General features: G+C 36.7%; 1 protein-coding gene across 1 annotated transcript; it reads left to right on the plus strand.

Moving 5' to 3' along the window:
• Window positions 1-379: 379 nt before the first annotated feature.
• Window positions 380-19139, plus strand: LOC136823431 (cytadherence high molecular weight protein 1-like). Its single transcript, XM_067079612.1, has 3 exons — window positions 380-519; window positions 16467-16546; window positions 16824-19139. The coding sequence occupies exons 2-3, from the start codon at window positions 16481-16483 to the stop codon at window positions 18087-18089; spliced, it is 1332 nt and encodes a 443-aa protein (XP_066935713.1). The 5' UTR covers window positions 380-519; window positions 16467-16480; the 3' UTR covers window positions 18090-19139.
• The last annotated feature ends 168 nt before the right edge of the window (window positions 19140-19307 follow it).

Below are 19307 nucleotides of genomic sequence, written 5' to 3' on the forward strand. Positions count from 1 at the left end.
CAATATGCAATATGTTTTATGCATTTTGGACCTGCCGTTTAAAAAAAGGTCCTCGCAGCTAAAGCTAGCTAAAACGCTAAAAAGGGAAAAAGAAAAACACTCTTTTACTCATATTCAGCTTTTAAAATGGAAGATTCAAATAAAGAAGAAAGATTAGAAAAAGAAAAGTGTCCCCAACAGAAATATTTACCAGGCTTGCAGGACCTGCCAGGTTGGATTGCTGCTGCATGATCGGTTTTAGCGCGGTCCGCGCTCGTCTGAGCTGATAGATCTTTCTTAACCTTATGGAGATAAAAATGTCAATGATTGCAAGCTTTTTGGGGTTGTTAGCTCCATTACTTATAAAAATTGGTTTACAAAGAAATAAATGTCATTAAAAATGGTAGACCGAGCTGCGGAACAAAATTTCGATGATATTTCTGGATATTTCGATGCCAAATTTTTGAAGCAGAACCATAGGTACCAAATACAAACACAAAGACGAATCTGCAAGCTAGGGCTCTCAAGAAACATTTTAAGGTACATGTAAAACAAACCATACAAGATACAAGATGGCGGATATAGCTACGATTGTTGATCAAATAAAGCAAAACAAAGATCAACCGTCAGTTCCATTTATCTCCAACATCAAAGACATTTGCAGAAGTCCAAGAGATGACTTCACAGAGCAACTCAAATCGACAGACATTAACTTTTTATCCTTGCTTCGCAAACAACTGTTTTACATCTTTTTGGACAATTTTGACTCAGCTACCCTTGAAGCGAACGGTTTTCCCACGTTATCAACATCAGAGGAAGATGCCAAGAAACATCTAAAATGGCTGAAAAAACGCTTTAACCCAGAATATGCATCGAATGACATTTATGATATGGGTCTCAGCATTATGGAGGATAGAATTCTTGATAAGCTTGCTTTGGTCTTACTCACCAAACCTCTCACCATCACAACAAGCTCAGATACTTCACAATCACCAGATCTGCCGCCCTTACAGTCACTGAACGTAATCGACAACAATGGGAAGTTCATCCTTCAAAAACTAACTGATCTAGTAAGCATTACAACGAAAATTCAGGAGGAAAATAAAGAACTCAAACAGCATATCAAAATCTTAGAGAGAAAAATTGACCAGCTTGACCATATACCACAGTCGAATCCCAGCATAAAATCAACAAACCGTATCAACTCTTTAACCAAGGGAAGGGCAACCTCGACAATGTCATCACAACATCAGCAAGAAACACCATTGCCACAGCCCACAACAACTCAACAAAGCAACACAAGTAATCGACCAATCTACGGGAACAAAACGACTAAAACCCCAATTGCCGGCCAACCTCAACCATATTCTCTATTTGTTGGTGGATTCGATCTAAAATTCAACAGCAATCAGGTCCGAGAAATTATCCATGATGAACTTAACTTTGACGTATTGAACATTTCTCCCATCAAACAGAATGGTTATAATCAATCTTTTCGAATTGACATCCATGTCAACGACAAAGCTAGGGCTCTTGACCCAAGATCATGGCATAAAGGACTGTTAGTTAAACCCTATCGCCCACCAAGGACCAACCGCTCGCTCAACTCACCACAAAATATGCCCTTAAAGTACCAATCACACCCACACTTCCCAAACGATCAACCCAACATGGAACGAACCAAAGGCAAACACCCAGAGAACCCTTACCACCAACAAAACCTGTTTGCAAGTAAAAATCACCGAGAATCATACCATCACAATCAGTCCCTGAACAGACGTAACACAATCGATCACCACACCATTATCAACGACATCCCCCTTGACCAATACTCACAGGAAACCCACTATCGCCCACCCCTAATGAGAAATGCTTATGACCAGGACTTACCCAACCACTCTGAACGACAAAATGGATGTGTCTAACAGTAACAAAATTATAGCACTGAACTGTAATGGTTTCAAGACAAATTCAATCTATGCAAATCAAATAATTCGACAAAACGATTGTATTTTCCTGTCAGAACTATGGATAACACAGGCTGAGAGGTACCTTCTTCACGACTTTCAAAAAGACTTTCATGTTTTCTTTCATCCTGCCAAACAAGGACTAACAGGAAGACCCTCAGGAGGAAATGTTTTTCTTCTGAGGAGATCAAAATTCACAAACCCTGAACTAATTATTCAAGAGGACTTCACCTCAATCATCAACGTGCACATGGGATCCAACAACCCAACTTCTCTTCTCTTTGTTGGGGTTTACTTGCAATGTGTTTCCAATTCAGGTGACTATAAAAACATTTACACAACTCAATTGAATACCATCAAGGGTATCATCAGCCATTTTATTGACAATTCATCTATTATAATGATAGGAGACTTTCAATCATGTCCTTCAATAGAAGGAACATCCAGAACTACTAAACAAAATGCTCTTTCCAACTGTCTTGAAAATTTCCTAACAGAAAATGAACTCACTCCAGTAGATATGACCCAAGGAGCGGGTCCATGCTACACTTACCACCATACATCTCTAGGCAACCAATCATACATCGATCATGTTTGTGTGTCCAGTGACATTATCGAGTCTGTTTTCAATACTGCTGTTGTGCAACCACACTTTCTCAATATCAGTGACCATCTACCAGTTACAACAACCATACAACTACACCACAACCTATCAGCATCTGGCAATCCCTATACCGAAAATGAACTAATCCCTAAGTATATGTGGAAAAATCAACTCTTTCTACAGAACTTCAAACAGCGCTTCAATGGCATTCAACTTAGTTCCAACAGCACCACCCCAGTTGCCGCATCAATCGATTATCTCCACGAGTCACTAAAATCTTGTGCATTTGCAGCCTACAACGACCTGAAAAACGACTCTGATTTCCATTTTATTGATAAAAAGTCATGGTGGAACGAGGACTTGACCAAAAGCAGGAAAACCCTCCAGATCATGTTTAATAGGTGGCGTGGTACACATTTTAACCGAGACGAAACCAACGTTGAGCATAATAGGTATCTATTCGCAAGAAAGAACTTTCGTAGTCTTGTCAAAAGATGCAAATCACAAGCAACAGTCGACCATTTTATCAACGTAGAGAAAGTGAAGAAAATCAAGCCAAAATCCTATTGGAGTCAAATTCGATTAGCCAAGTCGTCCCCTGGAAAACTGTATACTGTGAACAATAAAACGAACATAACTGAAATTTCATCTGAGTTCAAAACTCACTTTGACACACTTCTAAATACCCCACGTACAGAACCTATCAACAACACTCAATCCAATTTACTGCTGGAAGATCTTCGTACAGACCTCAATGGAACAGAAAATGATTTCACCGTCAATGAAGAGGACGTTCACAAAGCCATCAACAGCTTGAACAAGGGGAAAGCAAACGATCCCTTTGGTATCAAGGCAGAACACTTCGTACACGCTTTTGATACTCCTTCAAGTCCAAATCTCACGAACCTTACGTGCATTATAAATCAGATATTTCAAGGCGATCAGTTTCCAGAGATTCTATCCACATCTCACATAGTCCCCATCATAAAATCATACAAGAAACCCATCAGTGACCCAAACAATTATCGAGGCATTAGCTTGATTCCCATTTTAACCAAACTGATAGAGAAAATTATCCTGCTGAAATGCCCCCAACTAAGACATCACGATGACAATCAATTTGGTTTCTCTACCGATGGATCAACACTACACGCTGAGTTTCTGGTTAATGAGACGATTCGCAAATACAACACTAAACATACACCAGTCTACATATGCAGCCTGGATGCAGAGAAGGCTTTCGATTCGTGTAACTGGTTTCAGCTCTTCGTAAAGCTAAGGTCCAAGGAAATATTACCAAATTCGATTCTTAAATTTCTGATTGGACTTTACCAGCATGGAGATGCAAAGATTAAGTACCAAAACACCACGTCGTCAGCCTTTCTATTGTCACAAGGGGTCAGACAGGGCTCTATACTTTCGCCGTATTTATATAATATATACACAGAGGACATCCTCAAGGAAATAAGAGACTTAAACATTGGAACCTTCCTTGATCCTGGTATCAACACTTCTATCATCGCTTTCGCTGACGACCTGATATTGCTTAGTCCAAACCTCAAACATCTTCAGCAAATGCTTTCGTTATGTGAATCCTACGGTCTAGCTACGGGACTAAAATTTAACAGCAAAAAGACACAGTTTGTTATATCTGGAGATTGTCCATTCCAAAATCCTACAGTGATCATTAACGACAAAGAAGTAAAACCGCAATCAACTCTCAAACACTTAGGATTCCACTGGGACACAAAATTGAAGAAAACCACGCTTGCCAGTCATCAGGAAAATCGTATTTCGGAATTGTGGGCGGTAACTTCCTCTTTAATAGCCAGTGGAGTAAGAAAGATGCACCCAAATATCATCGCGAACATATTCAGATCTATCGTGCTACCAAAAGTCTTGTATGGAATGGAGCTTACAGTAACCTCCAAACCCTTTCTTGAACGCCTGAACAGACAGTGCCGATCAGCCTTTAAAAACTTGCTTGGCTATTCCAAATTTGGCGCTAACGACTTGAACAAACTCTACCAAGTGGCGGATATTACACCGTTCATCGAGAATCGAAAAGTAGGCCTTCTCGCTCAGCTAATGAAAAATTGTCAAACTTCAAAATATCTTCTTCACATTCTGGCTTGTCATGACCGACAGTACTCGATTATCCCAAGTATAATGCAGATTTGTGCACGAGAAAGTATTAATATTGTTGAGCTAGTGCTTTACTACCAGAAACCCTTTAGAGTTTCTAATCCTGGAGATTCAATGATTAATGAAATTGGTCTAGACTTGGTTGAAAGATTGAGAACCCTTATTGCTAATTGGGATGCTCATGAATGCAGAGTTGAAATGCGTGAAATCATTAACAGAAATATTAACACATAATACATATATAATCTTACTTATTTTATGTTAACCTCAGAAATTATTTTCTCATGAGCCCAGCTTCTTTTTTTTTTTTTTTTTTTGCCTGAACTTAACTTCTTCTCACCTAGCTCTCAGTCTATTCTCGCGTCATTTAGCCATTAGCCATAAGCTTTTTGTCCTATCATCCTATCGGGGAGTACTCTTTACAGAGGAAACCAATTTTTTTGCAACCTCAGTCCCTCAGCCTAGCTTTGCTTCTATGTGTTGGTAATAATTCAGAAATTTAATTTATTTTATTTATCTTAAAATCTATTATATAGATATAGTGATAATGTTTGAAATTAATTCCTTTTTGATATGACCCTATAACCTTGAGGACCAAGCCCTAATTTAATCTAGCTTCCAATCACTACACTCCACTCCACTTTGTCCAGCTTCCTGCTTTTCGCCTATTTCGTTGTTTTTGGTTTGTGTGTTTTTTGTGGATGGTTTGTTTACATCCTGCTAGTCTTCTGTCCGTCTAGGTCCGAAATTTTCTAACTCCTAAGTTCTGGCTCTTCTTAGTGGCCAGCTCGGCTATACCGGGAGGTCCGCAACTTTGGCTCTTTTGGAGGATGGACCGGTTTCGAACACCGGATAGGCCCCGCTTAGTAAGACCGGTCCTTCTCCACAGAGGGCAAGCGGACATCCCATCCTTCAATTTCAGTGAGATCTTATTACTGCTACTCTCTGTTTTTAAATGAAATTTTTAATCAAAAACGAAAATATATATTATATTGTATATATATTGTATTATATATATATTTATTATATATAGCAGAGTAGAGGAACTTATAAAATATATACCAACTGTTTTTTGGTGATAAAAGAGAATTAAAAAAAAAAAAAAAAAAAAAAAAAAATTGCTGAATTTATACTTTAAACAAGCCAGGTAAGACTAAGAAGCTGTTCGAACTAAATTTCTTAGCATTTAACAGCAAAACAAACATTTATTACTAGCCGTATTGTATAAGGGTTGCGACAGTTACATCAATATGCCTTCTTACATGTCTTTAAATATATAAATAAAAGTAATCACGGAAAAGGACGCGAAAAAAAAAGACATAAGTGTGAGAACAGAGTAATCAAACTCGTTAGAAAAAGTACGATTAGAAGTCGTAAAAAATCAACCTGAATAAATGCAATCGAAATTCCAGAGCACTTCGTAATTCCCCAAACAACATTACATTACTATGTCAAACTCCCATCACATAAATTTTACAATTACGTCAGAGTAGACTACGCTCGCCACCGAAGAGGTTTATTTGGAAAGGGTAATTTTATTTTATTGTTCGCTTCTTTTTTAAAGATTCGCCGGGTTGGAAAAGTATGAATTTCTTTGTACATATTTTACCTACCCTAAATATTTAGGAGGCTGAGTTTTAAACGAATCGTCAAGTTGAAACGAACGATAAATGTATCAAGGTCTGTTTTATTTACCCCCTGGTGACTTAACAAAAGAGACTTAACTCGATGTTACAATCCAATTATTGAAAGTTTGTCTCAGCCTTTTTATAATGAGCGAGACATACGTTCTCTGATTGCGCAATTTTCATATTGACATTTTCGAGGCATTTTGATGTAACTGTGCGAAGCGATCCAGACTCCACCTCAATTTGCAAGTTGCTAGCAAAATAAAGAGACACTCTAAAAATCCCTCTAACTAGCCGTATTGTATAAGGGTTGCGAAGCGATCCAGACTCCACCTCAATTCGCAAGTTGCTAGCAAAATTAGAGACACTCTAAAATAAAAAGCCGCTATACTACTAGAGAGAGCCAGGGTCGTAAGAGCCTTAATGCCCCAAACACACCACATAATCCACGGCGGAACAACACCCGCCGTCTCCCGCCACGCATCACATCGCTCTTTTTTTGTTCTTCTAGTTATTCTAGTGTAAATGGTGCCTTAATGAAATCGAAAAATATTAGTCGAACGATCGAACATTTTTATTTGAATCACGAATCGCCTGTCGAAATCATCAAAACAAAACATAAAAATAAAACAAAAACAAAAATGTACAAAGATGGCTTGTTGGTTCTTGGGCAGTTTTAATTTATTTCTTGACAAATTCGACAAATTTGATTACCTCCATACTTCTTTATCATAGATTATCCACTTGGTTTTGCAAGGTAAGCTTCGTTCACTAAAAGAGCACTCCTCCCGCCCGCCCGCGGGACTTGCAAAAACCTCTCATTACAGGTGTTTGCCCCTCAGAATGTACGTGAAATTTACTTTTGCTCTAATTTTTTTTTTCTGTACTTTTTTAAACTTTTTTTGGTGTTTTTACAAGGTCTTCTATTATAAAATTTCTTCCCAGTAACTTAAATCTCAAAGTTTTAGGTTTTTGGTATTTTTTTCTCAAATTGAACTTTTATACTTTATTTAGGGGGGACCGCAGAATGTCAGTCTGGAAAATCGCATTATCTGGAGAACAAAAAGTCATCCATTGATGAGATTTTGTGTGAATGCATTTATTTGAATCCTTTTTAATATGTAAAATTTATGTTGACTTATTTTCAAGGGAATCCCAAAGTGCCAGTGATAGGGACCTCAAAATGCCACCTTTTGCAGATGATTTTTCAAAAAATCCAAACTATGTAGACCAGTTTGATTTAAAAGCTTCCCTTTCCTATTGCTTTGAACTACCTAGAAAAGCCATATTGTAAATGATTAGTTAGACTGTGTGTAAATTTGGACTAGTTTGATTTAATAGTAAAAATTAGGTTTTATCAAAAAGTAATAAAGTAAGACATTAAGTTGGACAAAAAGGTAAGGGTAAGAAAGGTATTGGCAAGCTAATATTATGGCTAAAGTTAAGTTATCAAGACATGAAGACTTCTTTTCTGACATTGATGATGATGATGATAGTGAGAGCTACTCAACTACTGATGATAAGGCTGATGCTAGGTCTACTGCTGATGACGAGCTGGAGGAAGAAGACGAAATTGCCACAATGAAATCAACTTGGAAAAGACTAAGCCCTCCAAATACAGAGGCTAGTCTCATTGGAAAGTGGTTTGGTGTCTGCTGCAAAGGCAAAAAATCTGAAACACTCTTCATCACAAAGTTTGTCTCTCGCTTTCTTTACGATATGGATGGCGATGTAACTAATGTTGTGATGAGATTACTCAAACCAAAATTTGGATCTGGCACTGTTTTGGAATACACACCTTCCCATCTACCACCTGACGAGTCAACCTTTGAATTGACTGATGTAATATGTGGGCCTCTAGAAGTCAATCCTTTTAGGAGCATCTAAATTTAATGTTCCTGCATATGAAAAAGTAACATTTTGAAACACAAAGACAGGACAAATGTAAACTTCCAATCATGCAATATTTGATGAAATCTAAAATTGTTCCTTTTTAATATATTTTCCATTAAAAATGGTTTCTAAAATTTTCTAAATAATTTTATTGTAAATTGTGTTTCATAGTAGTTTATTTATAGTTTATTTTAAATTTGCATTGAAATCCTTGTTCCTAAAAATATTCGATATATGTTAAAGAATAAAATGAAACTCCGTTTCCAATTAAGGGGGACCCGCAAAATGCCAGTCAGTTACATCAAAATGCCTCGAAAATGTCAATATGAAAATTGCGTAATCAGAGAACGTATGTCTCGCTCATTATAAAAAGGCCGAGACAAACTTTCAATAATTGGATTGTAACATCGAGTTAAGTCTCTTTTGTTAAGTCACCAGGGGGTAAATAAAACAGACCTTGATACATTTAGCGTTCGTTTCAACTTGACCATTCGTTTAAAACTTAGCCTCCCAAATATTTGGGATAGGTAAAATATGTACAAAGAAATTCATATTTTTCCAACCCGGCAAATCTTTAAAAATGAAGCGAACAATAAAATATAATTACCCTTTCCAAATAAACCTCTTCGGTGGCGAGCGTATCTACTCTGACGTAATTGTAAAGTTTATGTGATGGGAGTTTGACATAGTAATGTAATGTTGTTTGGGGAATTATGAAGTTCTCTGGAATTTCGATTGCATTTATTCAGGTTGATTTTTTATGACTTCTAATGGTACTTTTTCTAACGAGTTTGATTACTCTGTTCTCACACTTATGTCTTTTTTTTTTCGCGTCCTTTTCCGTGATCACTTTTATTTGTATTTTTGAAGACAGGTAAAAAGGCATATTGATGTAACTGCCAGTCTTGTGATGTAAGAGTTTCTGCCATCATAGATTTGTCTATGGTATTGGGAACAGCTAATTTCTACTTAAAATGTTTCTACTATGTTGGGGCTTATTGAAAATTGCTACTTTGCACACTTATATTCAGATCACAGGATTCAAGGCCAAAAACCAAAAAAAAGTGAAATTTTTTATGCGAATTTTTTTTACTGAACCGGTCCTAATTTTTTTTCACCCATTTCTAAACACATTTTTTCAATTGAAATTGAGGCCTTATACTTTCATACACATGGAAACCACAAAAAAGTTTGGTTAAAATGATTCTCAAAGCCTGTAGCTGCCATTTTCCAAACACTGACATTCTGAGGGGCAGTGGCATTCTGAGGGGCAAACACCTGTAATTGACCTTATTTGATACTTAATACTTGCTGTTAAAAGTCAAGGGATGATTAAGATCCTTTCTGTCAATGTTATAACTAATTTTTTCCCATTTAACAGCAAAATAAACATTTAAAACCAAAGAACCACTGCTTATATGTCTGCCGCCCGCGCGAGGCAATTTGATCAACTTCAGATTCTAAGTCTGTGTTTCGGCTTCCGGTAATTTTTTGCTGTTCACTGCTAGGGTACACCATTTTAAAACGGCATTTTTCGCAGTCCTAGCTACCAAACCGAGAAAGTTTTCGTGGCTTCAAGCCAAACCATTCAAGGTCATTTTGATAAAATCATCGGTTTGAAGATGTGATTTATATAGCAAATTTTATAGCAAATTTTCGCTTGGGATAGAAGTTAAAGGTACTTGCACAATATAGCAAAACTGCTTCGCTCATAAAATTCGCTTCGCAATAAAGCCGCTATAGAGACAGGGTCGTAAGAGCCTTAATGCCCCAAACACACCACATAATAGACCTTTTCGCCTTTGCGTCCGCCATATTGAATTGTATGCAAAAATACAGGAACGAAAATGGCGTGGTTGGATTTAGTTGGAATGTATGCAAAACATATGCAAGTTTACACAAAGATTAAAAAGACAACAAAGCATCTTATAAATAAATATTATAATCATTAGAACAATAAAAGATGGAATTTCTTAATCCAAAAGGAAATATTTACAGAACAACAAAAGCCTTTTAGGAATTTGTTCTTAAAGACATTGCATATTCTGTTTTCGTGCCATTAAGAAATTCCACGAAGACGGAGTACACACATCAAACTTTCAAAACGCAAACTGAAAGCAGTAATTGGGCTATCCCAAAAAAAAATTGTACAGAGGTATTGACGAACTTTTTTCACTAACCCCCCTGGAAATTTTGGATAACAAACCATCCCCTGGAAATTAGGCGTCGACACCCCTGGAAAGTGAAATTTTGTGAAAAAGGGCCAGGAAAATAACTATTGCTTTCAGTTTATAGGAGGAGAGAACCCCCTGGAAACCTTCAATATCCCCCTTGAAAAATCTGAAAAATGAATTAAAACCCCTTGGAAAATCAAGGCTCAGACCCCCTGGAAAAGTTCGTCAATACCCCTGTATGGTTTAAAAATGAAATAGCCCATTATGACGTCACACTTTATCAATGTTTTGATTTGATCATTTGGCGGCTCTATTCCCAGGAGAATAATTTGCCGTCAGCCGAATAAGGATTGTTTTTTACCTTCGCGGGTGATTTTTCAGTTTGAGATTCTGTCTAATGTTATGGTCTTTTGAAGTGCTTGTTCTAAGAGATGAGTGAATATATAATTGTTTTTAGTTTTCAAGAGAAGCAAATTTAATCTTTCTTCTACAAGATTACACTTTAATATAATGCCAATTATGCATGTAAGTTTTTATTTAATACTTTCTTTTTGCATATGTTTTGCATACTTTCTAAGGGAATTTCACCACGGCAATTCGGCAACCATAATTTTTGCATACAATTCAATATGGCGGACGCAAAGGCGAAAAGGTCTATCCACGGCGGCACAACACCCGCCGCCGTGCATCGCTCTTTTTTTCCTTCTAGTTATTCTAGTGTAAATGGTGCCTTAATAAAATCGAACGAACGATCGAACATTTTTATTCGAATCACGAAACGTCTGTCAAAATCATCAAAACATAAAAATAAAACAAAAACAAAAATGTACAAAGATGGCTTGTTGGTTATTGGGCAGTTTTGATTTATTTCTTGACAAATTCGACAAATTTGATTACCTCCATACTTCTTTACCCGGGGGGGGGGGTACTTAAGCAAATGGAGGGTACGGTATGTGCCGCCCTTAAGGGTACCTTTTTTGGACTTCCAAAGTCCCGCTAAGGGTCGGAAAAATCAGAAAATCAAATTTCAGTCCCACAAAGGGTCGAAAAATTGGAAAATTTCAACTTTTTACCCCCTGAAAGATCGAAATTTGGTCAAAATTGGTCAAATTTGTCCTGCTAAGGGTCGCAAAATTCCCAAAATTTTCCTTTGTTTTCTCCTTTTTAGTCCCGGTAAAGGTCCAAAGTTCGAAAGTCGGGCGGCACCCCCCGTCAGCTCGCAACCCTAGTACCCCCGGGCTTCTTTATCATGGAATATCCACTTGGTTTTGCAAGGTAAGTTTCGTTCACTAAAAGAGCACTCCTCCCGCCCGCCCGCGCGACTTGCAAAAACCTCTCATTAATTGACCTTATTTGATACTTGATACTTGCTGTTAAAAGTCAAGGGATGATGAAGATCCTTTCTGTCAACGTTCAAACTATTTTTTTTCCATTTAACAGCAAAATAAATATTTAAAACCGAAGAACCACTGCTTAGATTGCTTAGATGCGTGCCGTCTGCACGGCAATTTGATCAATTTCAGATTCTAAGTCCGTGTTTCGGCTTCCGGTAATTTTGTTGCTGTTCACTGTTAGGGTACACCATTTTAAAAAGGCATTTTTCGCAGTCCTAGCTACCATACCGAGAAAGTTTTCGTGGCTTCAAGCCAAACCATTCAAGGTCATTTTGATAAAATCATCGGTTTGAAGATGTGATTTATATAGCAAATTTTATAGCAAATTTTCGCTTGGGATAGAAGTTAAAGGTACGTGCACAATATAGCAAAACTGCTTCGCTCATAAATTCGCTTCGCAAAAATCGAAGGAGATAGAGGACTTCATATATTTTAGCTCCGTGTTTCCGCTTCCGGCAACTATTTTTCCGTTCACTCCTAAAGTACCATTTTAAAAGTTTCATACCGTAACGCGTAACCAGGTGCCAACTCTCACGCCATTGGACGTGAGACTCACGCATCATTCCAACACTGTCTCACGCATCATTCCAACACTGTCTCACGCAATTTTTGACATTTCCTCTTTTTTCAGATTTTTTGAAAAAAGTTTCCCAGATTTTCTGATTTTCAGAAAAAAATGTTCCCCGATTTACCGATTTTCGGAAAAAAATTCCTAGATTTCCTATTTTTGGAAAAAAATTTCCCAGAATTCCGATCTTTTGGAAAACATTTTCCGGTTTCTGAAATCAGAAAATCGGACTCAGATTTTGGATTTTGCTTCGAAATTTTTATCTCACGCAAAATGAACATCTCAAGTTGGCAGGTCTGGCGTAAGTTGGTCTAACAGTCTAAATTTAAACTCCTATATCAGGATTAGAAACTAGGCTAGTCCTACCTCTTTTACCTTTCCCTTTACAACAATACAATGCTGACAAGTTGAGACAACACATTGACAAGTAATCCCTGACTAAGAGAAGTTTACCGTAACGTTTACCAGGAAGTTTACTGTAACGTCGACATCCCTCCTCTAATTCCGACACCCTTTTTATCACCTGAAATTGATAGAGAGGTTGAAACTTTTTTTCTTTGCTTAGTGGTCAGAGAAGAATAATCCTTTTTCAATCAGTGATTCAAGCTTTCATATTATTCCTGTTTCGAAAGCAAGGGTGTTGGAATTTAGACGAGGGATGTCGATATTAGACCAACTTACGGTATATCAAAATCTGCAACAAAAACGAAAGTGGTCTCTTCTACTGATTGATTCTTGGCGCTCCTTCGCAGCTGTTTATAAAATTTCCACCAATGAGGTTGCTGCAATTCAAATGGGCCTTCTTTTTGGCACCTGTGGCCTCTCACAGTGCCTTGCACAACGGGCGGCTGTAAAAATCCACCCTTCATATATTTGTTTTAATCCGTAATTCTAAGGCTTAGGTTTTTTCTCATCTTCAATTTACTGAAGAAAGCGGGAATTTAATGCGAGAGTTACATTGTCAACAAAGTGCCGTAAAAAATCATTGAATAAAAGAAGAACTTAAAATCTTAAATATTTTCATTTTGAAGAATTGGTGCAAAAAAGTGAAACATGGAAAAGTTTCATTTTTTATTGGTTTAATTGAAATAGGGGATTTGGAAAACTTCCTATGTTTTTTTTTTGCACAATTCTATGACTAGGTACAAGGCAAGCACCGGGTTGCTAAGATGTTGGCTTGAAATCAAAAGTGAAACCACTGAAAACGAAAGTAAAATCGGCCCGTACTCGAAATCCCGTAATCTTGATATACGAGTTTAAGTCTATACTGTCCAGGCCCCATTTTAGATTTTTGCCTTCGAAAACCATGCCCAAACATGTGCGGGCCACTTTAGGTCATATTCAGGACTTTTAGTTTTTTAAGTTCAAAATCCCCAAAGGCCTGGAAAAGTTCACTTTATTATAGCTTTGATTCCCATTCAAGAATCATATTCTGGTTTTCACGTTATTAGATGCTGTTTCAGAGCTTAGAGCTAGCCTGCCAAAAGCCTGGAAAAGTTAGGGCCATATCGTGGGTCATATATAGACCTTTCAACTTGGTAAATTTCATGTGTTTCCATTATTTCAAGAAATGGCTCGTGAGTCATCAATGACGAAAACAATCATTAAATTGATTGAGATTCAATTGTGCTCAATTGTGCTTTTCCCGATCTGAACTTCTTGTTAAATAAGGCTGCGTTTCCAGGGAGACTTGAGTTGGGAACACATTAGTCTATTTTCATTATTTTCATAGTTGTTTTTGGTCAGAGACAAGTCTGGCTTGTAACATCAAAGATGAAGTGATCTGAGAGAGTAGTTGATGTATTATGTAGTTGAAGATTGAATCAGAATTATTTGCCAGCCAGCAGATTATCTGATTCAAACTAAAAATTGATGTAAACTTGTTTTAAAGAAACAATGAGAAGCTGAAACAGAGAAAACATTCGTACCATAGGGTTTTCTTTTCAGAATAAACAATAAGAAGACTAAGATCAGAAGCATCCGACAAAGCAATATCTCCGGCTAGTTCGAAACACGGGTCACGGGGCACAGGTTACGGGGCAGCTTTTCTAGGAAACGACTTTTCATAAACCTAATGGCTCTCTCTTGATGTTCGTAGTAGGTAGTTATTGTGATTAAAAAAGGCATAAAATTTCATACTGCAGCTCAGATAAAATTCATGCCTGATTCAGAAAAGGCCTGACTCCATCAATTAATTATGATAAAAGGGCAAGTCCACTATAATGCGTTTGTTAAGTTTTAAAAAGGCCTTACTCCAATTAAATTAATTAAAAAAGACCTAAGTCCATGCATCTTTAATAGGGGCCGTCTACATAGTACGTACACACTAAAATGTCGTACATACTATGTGGACGGCCCCATATTTTAATTACGTCTTTCTTTATTTGATCAAGATTCTCTTTTCTCTCTATTCTGAATGTAGGTGTAAGAGACAAAAATGGACCCTTTCACATTTTCAAAAATTCATGTTTAATTTCACTCCACACACAAGTTATTTATACCTGTCAGGTAAACAGATATCTTCTTTTCAACAGGTTACCTTTTTATTGCATGATCAAGTTAAAAGCTATGGCTTTCAGAAAACATTCACTTCAAAGCTTGAAAATCAAAAATAGTTTCAGAATCAAGAAAAAAGTCCAATTATTGCAATTTATTCAAAATGATCAAAATGGACTTAGGCCCCTTTTGATTTAAAGACAATGAACTATGAATATGTTGATAAAAATGGTCAAAATGGACCTTTTTCAAGGGGCTATAACTTCAGATTCAAAATCACGATTCTAATTTTCATTATCATTTTAAAATCTTTTACAATTGCTCTAAAGCTTACATCAATTCGATTAAAATTGTCTTTCCTGACCAACAAGATATTGCTTTTATTAATTGTATCTTTTTTCCCTCAAAAGCAGTTCTCAAGTACGTGTGGACTGCCAATATTTTGGGAAAAGACTTTTAGTCATAGGATCCACCCCCCTCCCCAGAGATTTGGGGGTACCTAAAAAAAAAAGTGTTAAAAAAGCCAGGTACCTGGAAGTATTCTTAAATTTAGGGGTTACCTGATATGTTTGGGGGTACCTGCATTTTAATTAGTGAGGGCGGGGGGTTGTTGTTTTTGTATGAAGTCAGCATCACCCTTGAATTCCTTGAAACCCTTGAAACACCCTTGAAAAGTCAATATTATTTTGGGGACCCTTTAAATGCAAGATTTATACCCTTGAAACCCTTGAAATGCCAAATTTTGTGGCCATTTTCAGCCATTTTAACTTTCAGAAATACAAAATTTTTCCCATTGCGTGGGATACAAACATCGCAGTGACTTAAAAATGAGAAAACATACTTTTGGAACCCCTGAGACTCAAGGGGATATTCGACACTCATTCTTAGGGGGTTTACCTTTTAAAACCCGTTAAGTGCCACTGGAATTATATGAGATTGGCAGGTCTGGGTGATAGAATAGGTGGTTGTAAAATTATCAATTATCAGCCAATTTAAGGGCCCTCCTTTACACAAAAATTGAAAATTCAACCTTTCTCCTTTTGTCGACAGATTTCCTTGAAATCTTTGAAAACTAGCAAAGATCAACTAAAAACCCTAGAAACCCTTGAAAGTTTGTGGTATATAAAAATCTCTTGAAAACCTGGAAAAGTATTGTAAAAAATGACGCCCTTGAATTTGTTGAAAAAGAAGTGCTGGCCGCCATGGAAGTATTTTCCCAGGAATGACAAAAGAGCAAAAAATCCTTTTTTGTATTTTTAACAATAAAAAAATGGGGGTAACTCAAAAGTTGGGGGGTTACTTTAGAATTCTAAAAATTTTGAGGGTACCAAAATGATTGGGGGTACCTAAATTTTCTGGGGGTACCTGAACTCTGGAGGACCCTATGTTTAGTGTTGACCAAATTTTGAAATTTCAGGGGAAATTTCACAGATTTCCAAAAATTCCCCTCCTACGGGGACAGCCATGAAACTTTTCAAAACCGGAAGCCGTTTTGATGTTTTGAAGCAGTTTTCCCTTCAGATTCAAATAAAGTGGCAAACACTCCTGTGAATCTTCATTGGGAACACTCTAGGTGGTGAGATCTTGTTTTCATTTTATTGTTCGTTTATCATTTCAGTTGATGAGAAGTCAATGATGGTGTTTGATCGCTTTGAAGAGTGGGAACGTCAAAATGAATCCAAAACACAAAATAATAAAGTATGCTTCCATTTAAAGACAATCATTATGACATATTTTAAAGAGGGCTATGAGTAATATTTCCTAATGAAAGTATTTTTTTTGGCCTCAACATTAGTCAAAGTATTGGCACGCTTTAAAAGGACTTTCCAGTGTCGCATGAAACGATTTCCTGTTTAAGAATCGAAAAAAATAACATTTTGTGCCTGTCCAAAATTACCAGCAAACTTGTTGAAAATTAAAAATACTGAGTAGAGATGGGGGAAACTTAATTGTAATTCTTCATTCTTTTTGTCAGGGCAAAAATGTGAAAAGTTATGGTATAGAAGAACAATACGGAATCAAGAAGAAGAAAAAGGAACCTGCAATCCCTACCACCACAACGTTAGATAAATTTAATCAAAAAATCAAGAAATTGAATAAACACAAGAAAGTTGAGAATTGGCTTAAAAGTAATGACGCAATTATTTCCGTACCCAAAGATACTCGAGAAAAGCCCAAAGAACGGAAAAGGTCTTCGTCTTCTGTAGAATCGAGCACTAAACCTGCCCCACCCAAAAACAATAAACATATACAAATGAACACCTCCTCCTCCAAGAAGCCAGAATCCTCTGTTGCCAAAAAGAAGAAAAAGGACACCATTTTAATCGAAAGCACGGACGATGATGATATTTCGGACACTTTTCAAACTTATGAAAGAAAGGAAGTCAAAGTGAGTAGGTTTAAAGAAGAGGATGTATTTGATAATTTTGTTAACAAATCAAAAGTTGCACCACCGATCAAAAGAACAATATCCAATCCGACTACACTGAGGGAGAAACAAGCTAAAATCCCTAAAAAGACTCAACAGAATAGCTCAATTAATTTGAGTGTGAAAAAAGAGATCAAGTCAGAGCTGAGTGAAGTGATGGTTAAAACGGAGAATCACAATAGCGATGAGATGGACCTTTATGATAACGAGACTCAGGATTCACGACAACCCATCGAGGTGGAAGAGACTATTACTGTCAAAAAAGAAGTACGCAGTCCACAGAAGAGAGTCATGCCTGCTTCATTTATCTTGAAACCTACAACTCAAGCTTTCACTCAGACGGATATTGCTGCTAATAATTTGAAAGAACTTATGAAATGTGAGGGAGTTCCGGATAAACTGAAAAGTGAAGCAGTCTTTAAATTCACCGTTAAATTAAAGAATGATCAAATTTGTCAAAGAGTTGAGAGGAAGGTGTTTGATTCCAAAAAGAACAATTTGGCTTCATGGTTTGATTATATTTTAGACAATTACATTTCGAAACACGAATACGAGGGCGAGGACGGTTATAACAGTTTCATTACCATGGATTCCATGTTCCGTGTGTTCTCGTGTGACGACGAGAAGAAAGTGCCAGGGATGTTGGAAGTGCTAACGGATGGCTCCAATGAGGACAATTGGATGCGAGGGATCAGGGAACCGATCAGAATACACACAGTGATTGATCGACAACTTTATGGAAACATCTTGGGAAATGATGCTCAAAGGTTACCTGATTTGATCATTACCAGACTCTTTCCGATTGACTCTTGAGGTTTAATTATATAATGTTGTGGACGAATCTTTCTCGAATGTCAGTATCCTTTAAACAACCTTCAATCATCTCATACTAAACGAAGACAAGATATCGTTTAAAAACATTCTTGCAGTTTTCTGTTCAGGTTTTTTAAAAGTAATTTGATTTTGGAACCCTTTTTGCACAAAAGCATAACTCTCTGAGAAAAATTATTCACGACAGATAAATTATTTTTGGTTCTCGTCCTGCTAATTAGAACAATTTCTTCTTAGATAATGATATTCTACTTCCGCCCCTTCCGCCTGTAGTTCTCTTGAAGTAAACCCTTGATATATTTTGTATACCTCGTTTGATCTCCGTACCTATATCTATGCGTGTTGATTTTTTTAACCTTTTTGCGTTTTGGACGTCAAAACTTTGTATTTATTTTTCAGTTTATTTATCTCGCGACACAACAGTTTCAAACCATTCATTTTTCAACCTTTAGAAAAAATTTTTTATTTTTTTTTGCGTCGTGTTTTTCTATAATGTATATAATATATGAGAAAGGAGCTATAAAAGTGCTATTTGCCTATATCGCAACGTCACCACAAGGGACCGATTATAGTGAGGGTCAATTTAGACCGGTAACCGAGAGAAATAATCTAAAAATGAATTTTTTAACTCTTGCTTTTCGCCATTATGTGATTCGGTGAATTTGATCACGTGACGTCGACGTGTAGAACAAATATCTTAGCCAAAATAAATACTATACTATTACTTTGTATAACGTAAACATATTACAGGATCTCTAAGATGTAAAGCTGTTATTAGATAGGAAGATCATAGCTTGATATTCGCCCCTCCCTTTCCCGCCCACTTGTAAATGAAACTCTTGTTTCAATGTTCCAGATTTTAGTCCAAATCTGTCGGCGTGACCAGAATGTGAGGTTAAAATAGGTTAGGATACCTCCTAGTTTTTTAAGAGGCAAATATAGTACATATTTAAACGATAGCTATGTAAAAATGAGAACATTATTAAATATTGAGATTATAATTCATCAAAGAAAATTTATCAAATTTATTCATTCAAAGAATTTTTTTGTATTTCATTTTTTAAATCACTGCAATTCTCGATTTTTGGACCAAGCTACGATTCATTTTAATTTTCGATTGAAAAACTTGTTTTTCCAAAAATAGCAATATATGAATAAATAATGCAAAAGGGTGATACTTTATTCTGAATGGAAAATTTC

Source organism: Clytia hemisphaerica, unplaced genomic scaffold (assembly GCF_902728285.1).
Source record: "Clytia hemisphaerica strain Z4C2 unplaced genomic scaffold, Clytia hemisphaerica genome assembly, whole genome shotgun sequence".
Taxonomy (NCBI): Eukaryota; Metazoa; Cnidaria; class Hydrozoa; order Leptothecata; family Clytiidae; genus Clytia; species Clytia hemisphaerica.